Source organism: Castor canadensis, chromosome 9 (genome assembly GCF_047511655.1).
Source record: "Castor canadensis chromosome 9, mCasCan1.hap1v2, whole genome shotgun sequence".
Classification (NCBI taxonomy): domain Eukaryota; kingdom Metazoa; phylum Chordata; class Mammalia; order Rodentia; family Castoridae; genus Castor; species Castor canadensis.
The window spans coordinates 90246966-90263583 of NC_133394.1; the positions used below are offsets into that span (position 1 = coordinate 90246966).

The following is a 16618-nucleotide window of genomic DNA, read 5'->3' on the forward strand; positions in this document are numbered from 1 at the left end:
TCTTGTTTGACCTACCATATTTTGGGAGTCTTTCATAAGAGCATATTAAAAGATAAGCCATCTTAATCAATCCTAACAATCTTCACTAATAAAGAATCATAACCAAACTCTTGGAGCTTGCCAAAAACTTAGAAAAATCATCTTGCCTAGGAAGCCATGTACATATGAACTTGATTTCTACTTGTAAGTCATTGTCATGCATAAGGATTCTACCCGCGTTGGGTAGATGTGGCAGATGGGACAGGCTTTACCTTGCCATCCATATACTCCAGCCATTGGAGCCCCAAGTTGGTGACAATTCTAGGAGTGCCGTCATCTACAGGGAGGATGTCTACTCGGAACTGCTGAGGTGCTGCAGTTGTAATCTGTGGAGAGCCAGAAAAGAAATCTCATCACCAAGGACCTCTAAAGCAGAAAAACCTGAAATCTGTTGACACCGAGAGATAAAGAACGGGTAGCTGGCAGCATCCACCCCTTCTCATCATGGTATGAAGCCTCAGGGAGAATGCTGGCTGCCCAGGTGAGAACCAGATGGGAAAAGAAGTGAAATACAAGTGGCACTTTTGCTGGAATAGCAACTGTTATAAAAGCTGGTTTTTACACACTCATGCCTTGGATTTTTTTTTTTTTTTAAGATGGGGTCTTGCTGTGTTGCCCAGGCTGGTCTTGAACTTCAGTGTTCAAGCAATCTTCTCTCCTCAGCCTCCAGAGTAGCTGGGAACACAGGTGTATATCACTATGCCTGGCTGTATTTACACTTCCTTAGTTGAAGTCAATATTGCCTAAGATGAAATAATCCACAAGATATTTTTCTTTCAATAACCCTTGTAAGAATTTTCATGGAAGACTTCCAAAAATCATCATTAGAATGTCAATGTCAAAGTCTGGAGGTGGGATTATGTCAGACATGACAAGAGGCTTCCATAAGAAGAGATGTTCTCTTTTTCCTTCCCTTTGTTTGTTTTGAAGAACAACTATTTCTATGGGGAAAAGAAGCAGAAGAAATCAAGAATAAAAGCATTTGTGGGAATAGCAAAAGGAAGTTTAGTTGATAATTACACACACACACACACACACACACACACACACACACACGGGATCCTAGGGAACACCTCACCCATCCTGAGCGGATACATCAAGGTGGAATTAAGGGGAGCAAGATGCTGGCTTTTTAGTCTTCTACAACCCACCTTCTAAGTAACTCCCATTATTAAAAGGACACAGTCCCTCGGAAGACCTGTTCTGTTCTCTTATGCTTACAAGCTTCTTGCTGATACATCTTGAAATCTTTTTTTCCCTTTTGAAAGTCTAACTATCTGGGGAGCAGCTACAGTGGGAAGAAAATAAAAACCAAACAGTGATGGGCTGCCAAGTGGTGCTGCAGCATCAGACAGCAGAGCAATCACGAGAGCCGCCCATGACACACTGGTCAGCTGAGGATGACCTTCTGTGTCTTTGAAGGACACAGGAGGATCTCCCTGGCAGGAAAACAATCATTCAGCAACAGCCTAGGAAAGCAAACCTGCAGAACTGAGTGTACCCTTTTGTCTTGAAGGCACATTAGGGCATGAGCAAGCTGCTCACTAAAGCTGCTTCTGCAGGTTCAGGCACTGATGTGTGGGAAGTAGGGGCGTCCCTGTCTCCTTACTTGGGAGGTGCGGTTATTCCCAGAGGAGGTTTATGGCACAGCAGGACGTTGCTAAGGAATGAAGGAATCAGTTAAATGTGGGGAAGGCAGTGGCAGTAGACAGAGGACTTGAACAGGGAATCTAAAAGTTGTTTGGTGTTTTGTTGGTTTTTTTTTATCTGGACAGTTGTTTGTCAGAAAGCAGTAATTCTAGGAAGTAAGGCTGGGCAATTGCACGACCTCAAGAGAAAAGCTGGTCCTAAAATGACAATGATGATGATGATTACAGCTATACATTATATGATGTTTCCTGTGTGCCTGGCACAGGGCTTGGTGCTTTCTGTACATCAGGAGAATAAATATCACTCCCATTGTACAGACAGGGTAGGTGAAGCTTAGAAACGTTAGATGACACTGTCACTTATCTTGTGACAGAGCCAAAATTTAAATCAGTATCTCTTGGATATAAAAGCCATGCTCCTAACCACTGCTATTTCTCAAAGACTGAGAAACTCTGGTTGGACTGAGGGATCTTAGTCCAAAAACAGAAAGACAGTCTAGAGTCGTGTGATACTATTGAAAATCCAGATGAGAGAAAAACTCAAGGAGTAAGGGTAGGCTATAAAGAAAGAAGAAACAGTAATACTAACAATTATCATCTGCTAGTGAGGCCCTCACTATTTTCCGAACAGTGTTAAACACTTTATGAGGACTGCCCCCTTTGATCCTAACACTAAGTATTTGCATCTGTGATTACTACTGTGCTCATTGTACAGATGAAAAACTGAGACTGAGAGAAGTGATTTGCCTAAGAGCAATAAGCCAGTAAATTAACAGAGGAAGAACCGCAAGCTGTGCAAGAATCTGTTGTGTTTCTTGCATGCAGGGCAGACCTTCTCTATCTGTGCCCCTCACCTCTTTTCCTCCTTCCTCAATGATGAAGAATGGGTTGGTCCCATCAGAAACAGTGAAGGTGAACCGGTCTTTGAGGGAGTTGCTGCCATCATGGCTGTAGCTGACCCGATTCTGGTAGATGTCTTCCATGGTGAAGGTGGAGGTAAGGTGGAAGTGCTGCCCCCTGGTGGTTCTCTCTATGGTGCCATGGCGTGGGGGCTGCACAATGGTGAATGTGACAGAGTTTGCCTGTCCAGGAGGGAAAAAGCAAGAGGGAACTTCATAACAGAAACCAGCTGAGTGAGTGAATGGTGGCCAACTGGTAGTCAAGAGAAACAGAACCACTTATCAAACAAGGATTGCATTTTCTTTTTAAATGCCCAAAACAAAGCTAAAGAGAAAAACCATCTACTAAAATTGGACTTGCATTCTGGTGCCTTCAGTTTTAACACTAAAACATGGGAATTTCTTCTCTTCAGGTCATAGGGGAAGCCTACAGTTTTAACTTCTATTGAGATGGCAGGAAGTAGACCTTTAAGAACTAAAGGAACTATACACTTCCTTTACTTTCCTAACACTTATCTATAGAGACCCTACAGAAACTAAGGTCTCATTTTCTAATTGCTGCTTCTAAGGTGACCTGTAGAAGGAAAAAGAAAGAGGCATAAACTCTGCTCAAGACTTTCCAGTGGTTTCTACTGACATAGCATGGCCTGGTTCCAGGGTCCTTCTCTGGTCTCACTCTTCCTTCCCACTTATTCACTGGGTTCCAGCCTCTTGGCTTCTTGTAATCTTTGTTGCAGTTATCCTCGGGATAACTTTGCACTTCTAGCTTCTCTGCCTGGACAGTGAATTCTCCTAGGTAACTGCATAACACCCTGATCCTTCACTTAATGATTTCTCTGCTCCAATATGAACTCCTCAGAAAGGCCTTCCCTGACCACTCTGTTGAAAATAGCACCCCTTGCCCAGATGTGGTGGTGCATGCCTATAATCCCAGATCCCAGCACTCAGAAGACAGAGGTAGGAAGATTGTGAGTTCAAGACCAGCCTGGGTTACAGAATTAAGAAGCCTATCTCTGAAACAAAAAGGAAAAACAAAAATGAAAAAGGCACACCCATCAATCTCTACCTCTTTATTTCATGTTATCTGATAGGATCTGTTCTTTCTTTCCTGTCTTTTCTCCCAACTAAAGGGAACAGATAGCTTTGTTCACACCACTGCTTTTAGCATCAAGAGTAGAGTCTAGAACCTATTAGGTAATAAACATTTGATGAAAAAATGAATGAATGAGTGCTGGCAAGGGAGGGAGCAGCACGTAGAGCTAATTAGTAAGTGTGGTGGTATGTATCACATGAGCTAAGTCATGTCCCAATGTCAGATGCACCATTAGAACTACAGTGTAGTCTCCATCTGCTCAGTGTTACTGTACAAGCCCTTATCTTTGAGGATGCTCAAATTGGGATGATTAGATACCATAGGAGAAGTCTGGATACAGAGGTGAAATGAGGGAAAAGTGGATATGTGCAGAAAAATCTGTGGTCACTTTAAAACGGAATTAAGAAAAACACTGGGTGAAATGTCATCTACCTGATTTTCTATGAATCATCATCATCATCAAAATAATAATAAAAAACCCAGCATTGTCAAATGTAAACAGGGGAGAGCATGAATATATTTTGATGTTATGAGGGGTTTAAAAACAATGTGATCTTCTTGGCCCTTCCCAAGAAGGCCACAGAATCTTCTGTGTTCACATGTTCTAAGGATGCCTGCACATTCCTTACCACTGTGCCTCGCCATCGGGGTGTGCAGCCACAAAGCAATAGTTGCCACCAGCTCTGTCATTCCCTAGGCCAGAGATCCCAGGGGAGTGCCCTTACCTCTGTGTCTGCATCTACTGCCTTGAGCTCAAATTCTGTGATGGTCTTCCTCACGCCCTCCTGCACCCGCATCCCCCAGCTCTGCACGACAGGCAGCGAGTCGTCCACAGGGTGAAGAGTGATGTGGAAGGTCTGAGTCACCTAGGATGGGAATGTGCATGTGGCCATCCAACAAGTAGGCAGGTGCATTCTGCAATCTCTTTCACACCATTCTTCTATGTCTAATTCTCCAGGAGCCCTAAAGTGAATACACTTAGACACCAGCCCAGGTGGCTGATGGAACCTCCTATTTCTTGGCTGACAGCAGAGGAAAATGATGCTTTTGTATCACCAGCCTTTCTGCTCAGTCCATGCAGAGAAGACAGCTAGGAATCAATATCCACTCAAGGATGGAACCCAGGTCCTCACCTACCTCACTGACTCCATCAGACAGCACAAAGATGAAGGCATCTGAGTGTTTCTCAGCCTCACTAGAATGGACATATTGAACATTTCGTGAAGTCAGGTCAGCTTGAGTAAAGGAACTAATCTGGAGACCTAGTGAAAGGGGGAGAGAGAAACAGGAAAGACATCCAAATGCAAGCCACTCCTCAAAAGCCAGGGAAATATTCTCTCAGCAACTAGAGTCTCTGTATTTTTCACATTGCATTTGTGTTCTGCCCTCAAGGACCTTCTTGTTCAGTTGTTCGTGGATTCTGGTTTCTGCAACAGCATATGTTTGGTGGGAACACTTGCTAATTTTATTACCCAGGCATTTACTGTGTGCCAAGGCAAGGGCAGGTGTTCAATAAATGTTCCTCTCCTTTCTCTTGGGGTTTATTCAGTGGACAAAACCTGTGGAAGGTGGAGCCATGGCCTCATTCTCCAAACCCCTCTCTCTTAAGTCTCACATTCCTCCACAACTCACAGTCCTTTCTAGAAATGTGCCCTAATTTTTAATCCTATGATGGTTTAGCTTTTGAGCACTGGAGTTATAGAGTTTGGCTACACATAGCCTTGTTTGTGTGATTGGTGAGCCATCCCTGGCCTCTTTCATTTTACTGGAGAGCTTTCAAGGTCCTTTTCAAGCCTCAGGTCTATGATCTTAGCTGCTCATATACCATTTTAGCCCATCAGGCAGTGACGGAACTTACTATATGACTTTGGGGCTTGAATGATCATTCTATATCAAACTGGAAACTACCTGAAAAAATAACATCCTTTAATAACATGACATAGAAAAATTATGTTAAGTGTTTTATAGCATCATTTTAACAGTAAAAAGCAATTATAAAGCAATTTTAGATGATAAGCTATTCCATAAATGAACAGCAACTCTGTTTCTAAATGCATAGCATCACTTAGCAGAAACAGTCCAGATTCCTTGCTGCTATCTTGGGACTATGGAGGCTCTTTCTCTGGTGCCAGTCAAGATGGAAACAAAATCAAGTCTTTTAGTCTCTTAGCATAAGTCTCCTCTTTCTGATTCTGGGTGTAGGGTACTAATCCATTTTATCTTATCCTTTACTATGGCCCTGAAATTTGTTTGCTGCTTCCTAGGCTTTATTTATTTATTTATTTATTTATTGTTATTGTTAATCCTAGAAAAAACCTATTTGGCTTTTCTATTAAAAAATAGAGACTCTACTTTGACTATTTTCTATTTATAAGTATGACAACCAGATCACTGCTTTATCCTTAAAAAGAAAAAAATCAGCCCACATGCTTTACATTTGCATCTCTCTTTACCATCTGAAAATTTTCACCCAGATCCAACAGCCTTCTGACTACCATGGCATTGATTTTCGGATGAGGCATTTTATATTTCTGTGCTTGCTTCATCAGTTCTTGACAGGCAAGAGATGTAGCTCCCTGTCTTATAGCTTTGTCTTGTGGTTCTGGACAGAAATCCATACCATTCTTTAAAAATTTAATAACTTCAGACTAGCTGCACTGAGAAATTTAAGTCTCTTCCCTCACTGGGAATCCATCCTCATGGTCCATGGGAAAATACCTGTTCTGCATTCACACAATCAACTGTCTACCTTGTTCCTTTTATGAGAGTCTAACACTGTGACTGATTAAGATTTTGTCTTCTATTTTACATTTTTATTGAACAAAATTATTTTACTGATAATTTTTAATAATTTTTGCTAAAATTGACATATAACAAATTACAAATATTTAAAGGGTTTAATTTCACAAGCATTGGCACTCCCATGAAACTATCTCCTCAACCAAAATACTAAACCTAACCATCACTCCAAAAGTTTCAATTGACCTTCATAATCCTTCTATTCTCCAACCCCTCTCCCACCCAAAGCATGGTACAGTTCATGTACCAATGAGTTGCTTCTGACACTAGAAGTTAGTTGGCACTTTTTCTATTTTTTTAAATAAACAGAATCATGAAGCATGTACTATTTTGTGTATGGTTTCTTCCATGTAGCCTAATTATTTTAAGATTTGGCCTGTATTAGTAGCTATTCCTTTTTATTGCTGAGGAGTAGTAATTAATTGTGTAGCTAAATCATAATTTCTTTACTCACTTGGTGGTGGGCATTTAGTTTGGTCCTAATACAAATAAGGCTCTATGATTACCTGAGTACCCATCTATGTATGGACATAAGTTTTAAATGTCTAGCAGCGGAATAACTAGAAAATGTGCTAGGTGTATAATTAATATTTTAGGAAACTACCAAGCTGTTTTTCCGAAATGGTGACCATTTTACCTTCCTCCTCCTAGCCATATCTAAGAGCTCTTTGCTTAGTCTTAGAGGACGGCGCCGAATATTCAGTTCAACACACGTCAAGCATCCACCATGGCAGAACCTTATTTCAGGCTTGCATATGTTGAATTTTATCTTTTAACAACTCTGAAAAGTCAAGGTAGGCATATTACGCCCATTTTTATACATTATGGCATAGTAATAGAATTATTTACATAATTAAAAAACTGGGTAACCTGTCACAGAGCTACTAAGAAGGCAGCTGCTGGGACTAGAAGCCAAGGGACTCTAATTCCAAAGTTGATGGCAGCTAGTACTTTTTGTAAGTTTCCTGGAATGGACCTGCTTGGATTTCACCCTATTCTTTAGCTTTAAAAAAAAAAATACAAGTAACATATGTCTATTAAAGAAAATATGAAAAACAAAAAAGTAGGAAAGAATCAAAAAACACTAATACAGCTACCATTGAAATATCACCATTAATGTAATTTTGAATCATCCCCTCTAAAATACTTTATTAACTATAGCGTCTTTCTTGTCTTTGATGGGGTTTAATATTATTAAAATGATATCCATAATCACAAAATCTTCAAGAGGACAAAGATTTTTTTCTGGTTTCATTTCCTTCATTCCCTCCCTCCTTCCTTCCCTACCCCCTTCCTTCCTTCCTTCCTTTCTTCCTTCCTCTCTCCCTCCCTGTTTTTCTCCCTCCCTCCCTTTCTTTTTTGAGACGGGGTATCACTGTGTAGGTCAGGTTGGCTTGCAACTTTTTCTCCTGACTCAGCTCTTTGAGTGCTGGAATTACAGGCATGTATCACCACTTCAGCTTTTTTACTGGCTTCTTCACTTACGTGCACCTAGAACAGTTCCTAGCACCTGGCAGGTACTTGAAGAGTATCTGGTGAGTGTATTTATCTAAGAGGTTCCATTGAGCCCAGACTTTCAATCCCTGCACACTTTTCATTTGTTAAATTTTAGCCTTTGCTAACTGGGTACTGGAAGACATCAGTTCCTGACTTGCCAGCACACTGGTGTTTCTAATAACATATTCCCCTACTGGCTGTCACAGTGGGTAGCTGTTGTTTGAAGTATTGAAGGCTTTTAATCCCAATGAAGGTGTTTGCAGTCACCAACCTGCTGGCTAAACTATGTATGTGGCAGTGTTAGGGAGACCCACATTAACCCTGTCAGCTTTTCTAATTCCCCCCGGAAGGCCCTCATGTCAGAGAAAGCTCAGTCCTGGTCAGGGAAGCTGGGTGGAGGAAAGCATCTCTGGAGAAATTTATCTTCTTCTGCCACTGGCTTTCAGCACAGCTATGGTGGCTCTGTGCATGTCATGCATGTCTCACTGCAGCAGCTCTTGCCGTGGGAACTCTCAGCCTTCTGGCTCAGATCTCCTCCAGAGCCTTGGTTATGGGTTGAGCTATGCTTTGCCTCACCTCAGCTTCACATGTTGAGATCCCAACTCTCCATGTCTCCAAATGTGACCTGATTTGGAAGCAGAGTCCTTGCAGATGCAGTCTGGTGACGTGAGGTCATTAGGGTGGGCCCTAATTGAATATGGTTGATGTCATGCTAACGAGAAATTTAGACACAGATCTGTACAGGGAGAATACCAACAGGTACATGACATGACCATCTACAGATCCTTCCCTCACAGTCCTCAGTGGCACCTTGAACTCAAACTTCTGCCCCTAAAACTGTGACACAGTAAGATTTTGCTGCTTAAGCTGCCTGGTCTGTGATAGATACTATTTTATAATGGCCCCGACACCTTCAAATGCCTCTGCTCTCAGAGAAAATCCAAGCTAACAAGGGGTGTCTCACGAGCCTCGCAAGCTCTTGTTCCTGCTGATCTAACTGGGGGCGACTGGAGATGCAGAAGGACAAAGGATAGAAGACAGACCTGCAGAAAGTTGGGGCCAGGTGTGCTGGGCATTTGGATGGAGACGCACAGCAGCCTCATTGCTTCTTTCCTCTATTAACTCCTCTTTTACTCTGCTTCTTTTTGCTTCTTTAAAACCTTAGTTGTAAAGTCTTTCTTCTTTTCTATTCTTTAAAGTCTCTTTCCTTAGACTTGCACTGTCCCATGTTTTCCTTAATCTCTCTTAAAGTCTTGGCCCTCAGACTCGCAGACAAACAACAGCCAGCAGCAGCAGCAGTAGCATTCTTGTAAGCTGCCCAGGCAGTAGCTTCCATCACTCTCAAGCAGTCAATCAATCAACACCCAATCCAATCCTCAACCAATCCCCACCACTCCCCTTCTTCAGCGAGTCTTTTATAAACAAGAAGGTGGAGCAACAGCTCTTGGGGAGGGGCGTGACATTGTAACAAGAGAAACCTGTGATCCTACTTCAGCCATGCTGCATTTTGCTCTAGCTCTCTTCTGCGACTGGGGCCATGCCAAACTCACCCTGCCGATTTGACACAACTGTGCTTATGTCAAGTTCTCATAGGCTTCTCATAATTCATTCCCCACAGGGGTGCATCCTATTTTGGTGCTGTCACAACACCAAGTGAGGGTGGAATAAACAGAACACTTATAGGCAGGAGCAGGGGCTCACACCTGTATTCCTAGCTAGTCAGAAGGTAGAGATCTGGAGGATTGTGGTTCCAAACCCAATATGGACAAAAAGTTCATAAGATACCATCTCAACCAATAAAGCTGGGCAAGGTGGTGGGTGCTGGGCTAGAACAGACCAGGCATAAATGTGAGAGCTTATTATAAAAGTAACTGAAGCAAAAAGGGCTGGGGAGGGCATGGTTCAAGTGGTAGAGCAAATGCCTAGCAAGTGCAAGGCCCTGAGTTCAAACCCAATATCACCACCAAAAAAAAAAAAAAAATAAGAACCTCCTTTGGTAAAGGATTACCCCTGAGCAGTCTTTCCTGTCATGTTGGAATTGTCCTATGGGCTTCCAATGTGCTCTGTCATGTTGCTGTCACAGCTACTGACACATTTGTACATATTTGTTTCTATGGCCCCCATCTATCTCCAAAACATACATTTCCCTTGCAGTAGCTACCCAAAGAATACTTACTGAAGGGAGGAAGGCAAGGAAGGAAACTCTTCTATTTGATACAGTACTATATATAAATATATGTACAACCCAGCCTGTGACCAGAATGTCATGCTTTGGATAGGACCTGAGTGTCCCTCAAAGGTTGGAAGCTTGGTCGCCAATGTGGTGGTATCGTGAAGTAGTAGAATCTTGAAGTGGTGGGGTCTATGGGGAGGTGATTAAGTCATTGGGAGTATTAGCCTTGGTGGAGATTAATGCTGGTCTCATGGAATGAGTTAGCTCCTCTTAGAGTAGGTTCTCATAAAAAGTTTAAAACTGGCTCCTACCTTGTCTCTGGGTTCCTGTCTCACCACATGATCTCTCCTTCTTGCACATGCTCTTTTTTTTTTCTTTTATTATTCATATGTGCATACAAGGCTTGGGTCATTTCTCCCCCCTGCCCCCACCCCCTCCCTTACCACCCACTCCGCCCCCTCCCTCTCCCCCCACCCCCTCAGTACCCAGCAGAAACTATTTTGCCCTTATTTCTAATTTTGTTGTAGAGAGAGTATAAGCAATAATAGGAGGAACAAGGGTTTTTGCTGGTTGAGATCAGGATAGCTATACAGGGAGTTGACTCACATTAATTTCCTATGCGTGTGTGTTACCTTCTAGGTTAATTCTTTTTGATCTCACCTTTTCTCTAGCTCCTGGTCCCCTTCTCCTATTGGCCTCAGTTGTTTTTAAGGTATCTGCTTTAGTTTCTCTGCGTTAAGGGCAACAAATGCTAGCTAGTTTTTTAGGTGTCTTACCTATCCTTACCCCTCCCTTGTGTGCTCTCGCTTTTATCATGTGCTCAAAGTCCAATCCCATTGTTATGTTTGCCCTTGATCTAATGTCCACATATGAGGGAGAACATACGATTTTTGGTCTTTTGGGCCAGGCTAACCTCACTCAGAATGATGTTCTCCAATTCCATCCATTTACCAGCGAATGATAACATTTCGTTCTTCTTCATGGCTGCATAAAATTCCATTGTGTATAGATACCACATTTTCTTAATCCATTCATCAGTGGTGGGGCATCTTGGCTGTTTCCATAGCTTGGCTATTGTGAATAGTTTGCACATGCTCTTGACATGTTTCTATCTACCACATGGTAACACAGACCAGGAGGCCCTTACAAAAGCTGAGCAGCTGATCTTGAACTTTTATTCTCCAAAACCATGAGCTAAATAAACCTCTTTTCTTTATAAAGTACCAAGTTTAGGTATTTTGTTAGCAATAGAAAATGGACTAATACAAGGTGCTTTCAAAAGACACTCATGCCTAACCCCCATCCTCAGAGACTAATTTGTGGGTCTGGATATCATTATTTTTAAGCACATTCTCAGTCACTTTAATGTTCTGACAGAGCAGAGAACCACTGTTGTAACAGAAAAGCAGAAAGAACAATCAGAAAACCTGCTGTGACTTCTTTCTTTTTTTTAATGCTTCCCTCTGCTCTCTGTATCACAAAAGCAAGAGCAAGTCATGTAACACAGAGCTTTATTTTATCTTATTTTATTCTTTGACATTTCTAAAACTGGAACAGGATAGCTACCACACAGGTAGCAAGAAAGACCAAGGATCTGATTTAATTTGAGCTGTTCAGTGGTGGTCCTGTCTGCAGCCATAAGGATTCTGCAGTATTTTTAATAAGAGGAATTGAATGGGTGTACTTATAAAAGTGCTATTTACTTCTGGTGGACAGAAACGATGCTTCCTTTGGTGCTTATTGAACTTCTTAAAGCACAGTTATGCCTAGGTCATCACTAACTCACAGGGGCCCTTCTGCAGTTTTATTCTATGTGAGGCGATCACACACAGAGCACCTTCACAGAAATATAAAGCTACCAAGGAACAAGGGATCCATATGGTCCAACCCCACATGCATAACTGAGTTTGATCTACTCAGCCGCTCCCACATCCCAGAAGGCAGTCTGAACTCATTCAATGGGGTGGTCAAGTGAAAGCTGGGACCTTGCTCTGAGGTCCTCACTTTCACCCTTTTCCCCTAATTGTGTATTCCTCCATTACCATGTCACTTGTGTAAGCTACATCAACTCTCAAAATGCTGCACCTCTATTCTGAAGTCTAGTTCAGGTGATATTACAGTTTCTGGCAAAGTGTCCACTTCCTCAAGGACTTTCAGAAGTGAATTTAAAAGGCCAAGAGTCATCTCAATGGACTGAGTTAGGGAATGGGAAGAAATACTTGCTTGAAAGACAGTTCACCTTTTTAGGAGCTTGAATTTAGCTATGTCAAGACGGGAGGACTGGGGCTAGGTGTGGTGACCCAGCTCTGCAGATCATGGTCTGAGGCTGGCTCCAGGCAAAGCCCTGAAACCCTATCTGAAAAATATCTAAAAAGTAAAAAAAAGGGCTGGGGACGTGGCTAAAGTGGCAGAGTGCCTCCCTAGCAAGCATGAGTTTAAACCCCAGTACCGTCAAAACAAAAACAAAAAATTAACAAATGAGACAAAAATAATAAAGGAAGACTTGGTGACAAGCACAAAGTAGAAAGTAGGAAAGTTGTGGTGCTGCGTCTTGATAATTTAACTCTTAGTGAGAGAGGATTCCCTGCGAGTTTCCCAACAGCCAGAGGACCCCAGGACTTACTACTTCTAGCCTCCTCCTGAGGGTCTCACCTTCATCAGTAAGACTACTGGTGATGAATAAACAGGAGAAAAAAGGGCTTCTGATTCGTTGAGGGTAGAACTATCTGTTTGGCTGATTTTATGATATAAAGCAAGGGAGTCTCATGAGATGGACATGACGTAGCTCTCAGATTGGGAGAAAATACACAGGTGCTTGTTCCAAGTTCCCACAAGGGTAGGGAGACAAACCTTCTCACCTATGAGTCATAGAAGCTAAGCTGTGAACAACAGGTTTCTCTAAACAGAATGAAGAAGCTTCACAGATGGGAAGACCTATCTGTGCTGTGCTTGGATGCTAGGTTCCTGAGGCTCAGGTTTGGCCTTCGGTGGCCTCAACAAGGAGAGGAGACCGTTGGGATTCCCTTACTTGCCCATAAGCAGAGGAACTTGTAATGGGTCCCAAGTACGTTTAGGAATTCTGACAGACTGTCAAGGATTTTTCTTGATCTGGTCAAGGAGCCATCATGTCAATTCTACCTTGAGAGAAGGTATGTTGTATTGGCAAGAGGAATTCAGCATGAGGTAGTCTTTGGACTGCTCCAGAAACAGTAGCTAACCAACTCTTCTTGAAGCATTGGGCGAGACTGAAACCAGTAAGGTGTTAAGAGTTGTGTGGTTTATTGTCTAATGGAGCTGAGCAGATATCAACAAGCTCTATTGGGAATAAAATTAAAACCAGACAAGGACTCAGATTTTGAATTAGATGCCACAGTCCATTGTTCTCTCTCCTGGCACTCTTGCCCTTTTAGGCAGAACAGTTATTTGGTTCAGGACATAACCTGTTCATTGCAGGACTTGTGCACCCTATATCTGTCTTCTAAATGCTTGTCCCCCTTCCCCTGTCTGAGTCAGTATGACAGATTGTATCCTAGGGGTGACAACCATATGTCCTATCCCTTTAGAACCAGTGCTATGATAAGAGTTTGCTATATTCCAATATTACTCCTCCCCTACTTGAAAAATATGGCTCCTGACTACTAGGTAAATAATTGGGTGTGTTAGGAGCTATATCTACCAGTTACCTCTCCGTTTTGCATGACTATGATCCCACAAAAGTGATATGTGTTTTTCCAGGAATGCTCCTGAAGGATCAATGGATGTGGGCTCCCTGCCTTTTGTTCCCTTCCTGCTGATGGCGGATGACAAGTACAGTAGCCACCTGGGGCCAGAGGAGGGATCTCCAAGCCACCTCAAGCCTGAGGACTGCCTGTCCTTGGATTATTCTGAGTGAGAAAATAAATGTCTTATTCAAGCCATTATATTTTGGGGCATTCATGTTCCATCAATTTAGCTTTGATCCTAGTTACTATTAGTCTTTATTTAATTTCCCAAGAAAAAGAGGATCTTTCAGGTCTGGGGGAAGAGGAAATTCCTATTGTGAGGGTGGGGCCTCTCAACCTTGAAGGACAGAGCAAACAGGCTGGACATCCAGCTTAGCCTCTCCCCTGGGATAGGAGGTTCATGCCTGTTTTCTGCACAGTTTACATAGGTATATGGCTCCCTACAGTAACTCTGGGAAAAGAAAAAGGATTTCTATACCTTTTCTGTCCTTTTATGACCAGCTGACCAAGAAGGACAACCTGCTTATGGATAAGGCCATTTCCTAACAAGCATCAAGAGGGAGTCTGTGCACAGTGGAGGCTAATGCTAATCCAGGAGGCATCCATTCCCAAGTACCATAGCTCTACATTGAGGACACTGGCTTAGAATTTGCTCTGTTCTCAGAAAGAAGAGGCCCCATGCTACCTTCAACTCCTGATAGACCCACTCTCACCGAGTGGGGCAAACACTTTTCCCCAAGCAGCAGCTAGCTACCTTCAGAGAGGAAGATAAGCAGTCCACATTTGCTCCCTGGGAATGGAGATCATTAGTATGTAGAAGGAATCAAATTTATGAAAATGCTCTTACTTGTAGAGACAGAGAAAGAGAGGATTTGGGCTAGATGGAACAGAGAGGGCTCAGTGTGGATTTGGAGTGAGGGAGCTGCAGGGAAGACCTGGCCTTTTGGCAATGGGGAGGAGACCCCAAGCATAAAGAGGAGAGGGCTGGATTCTCAGATCTACTCTACTTAGAAAAAGAGTGGGATTAAGAAGGACTGGCATGAGCTGGGCGCTGGTGGCTCTCCCCTATAATCCTAGTTATTTGGGATGAAAAGATCAGGAGGATGGTAATTTGAGGCCAGCCCAGGAAAACAGTTTGTGAGACCCCATCTCGAAAAAAAAAACCCAGAGAAAAATGGACTGGAGGTGTGACTCAGACTGTAGAGTGCCTGCTTTACAAGCACAAAGCCCTGAGTTCAAACTCCAGTCTTACCAAAAAAAGAAAAGAAAAGCTGTTGGGGTTAGGGAACAACATGGATCAGGAAGCTAAGCCTGTTGGGCAAGTGCAGAGAAACAGAGCATCCTTCCATCTTTGGAGGGTCTGTCCTAGAAAAGGGAAGCGTGTGATCTAGCGGTCTCTTCCTAAGCAGAGTTGGTTTGGTCTTGGCAGCCATATTTTAAGTGCAATGAAGTCTGAGAGTTGTGAAAAAGAAAAGGCAAATTTGGAGTCCCTCACAGGCTCTTAATCTCTGGGGGCAGAAGAGAACAAGGGCTGTGTCTGACCAGCAGGTGGCAACTGGCAGTGCCCTGTATGAAGGTCAGGGCTTTTGAAAGCTCTGTGCAGGGCGCTTGCGGTGCCTAACACAACAGCCAAGAGTCTGCCCTTTCATCTTTGGAGAGATACAATCAGCAACCTGACAGCATTCTGGCAGAAGCAATTAGCTCATGAATTAGTTATCAAATATCTCATGCAGCCAAGGTCTTAGGGGTGCTGATCTGCATATTTCCCCAAGGAATTTTGAGACAAAAGAGAAAGAGACCTGCTTTAATTTACATTGGGGATCTTAGCCAATCTGTCCATCTCTCTCCTGGCCTTCTTGCCATGTAAGTAAACCCCTGTCCCACCGTCACCCTCACTTCCTCCTGGATCATACTCCACTTTCCTAAGCTCATGTCTCACTACACTCTCCCTCATTCACCAGCAACAGCCACACTGGCCTCTTGCTTTATCTTGACCATGATTGCCTTGCTGATTCGCCTCAGGATGTGGACACTTGCTGACTCTGCTGTCTGGAATGTTCTTTCCTTCTTCACCAGTGTAGCTGTTCCCTCCCCTTCTTCACATCTCTACTCAAATGTCATCTAAATGTTAGGGAGGACTTCACCCTCCCCGTCCTCCCTGGGCACTGGGGAATACCCTTATGCTGCCCCCAGTGCCCATCACCACCCGACACAGATTTGTTTGCTTGTCTGTTTATTGTCTGATTCCCTGCATGGGAACGTGAGTACTGTAAAGACAAGGACATCCCCTGATTTGCGACTTCCCTGACTGAATGAAGAATCTGTAACTTAAAATCTGAAGAAAACCAATGAAGATCTAGATCTCCAGCAAGCTGTCACTGCCTCTGTGTTCTAAGAAATAAAGATAACTCTACCTTAAATTGTTTTTTCAGGGAGCATCTCTTGCCCCTCCTATTCAGCTGCTAAAGTCTACAGGCTCTCCCCTGAAATTCCTTCCTTTCTTTTCTCCTTCCTTAAACCAACAAATGTGGACTGAATATTTACTTACTGAATACTTAGCAGATATTATCTCTCATTATTCTCACCTTACTGTTCTCACTACAGTCCTGTCAGGTGCAGCCTCACTACCTTGTCCCTGGCTAAGTAGAAACTAACCATCGTCATGGCCTCCTTTTTCTTTCTTCCACTTCATCCTGTTGAACACTGGCTGATGAACTTCACTTCTCTGTTCAAACTTCTGCAGTGAC

At 42.9% G+C, this 16618-nt stretch overlaps 1 protein-coding gene across 2 annotated transcripts in view; it reads right to left on the reverse strand.

Moving 5' to 3' along the window:
• Fras1 (Fraser extracellular matrix complex subunit 1) overlaps positions 1-16618 on the reverse strand; it is a 424489-nt gene that overhangs the window by 64783 nt on the left and 343088 nt on the right. For both annotated transcript variants that reach the window (XM_074041924.1, XM_074041925.1), the window contains 4 exons: positions 4818-4942; positions 4406-4546; positions 2543-2770; positions 252-365 (listed from right to left, as the gene is read on the reverse strand). In XM_074041924.1, coding sequence (XP_073898025.1) covers positions 252-365; positions 2543-2770; positions 4406-4546; positions 4818-4942 — 608 coding nt within the window. The remainder of the gene's footprint in view (positions 1-251; positions 366-2542; positions 2771-4405; positions 4547-4817; positions 4943-16618) is intronic.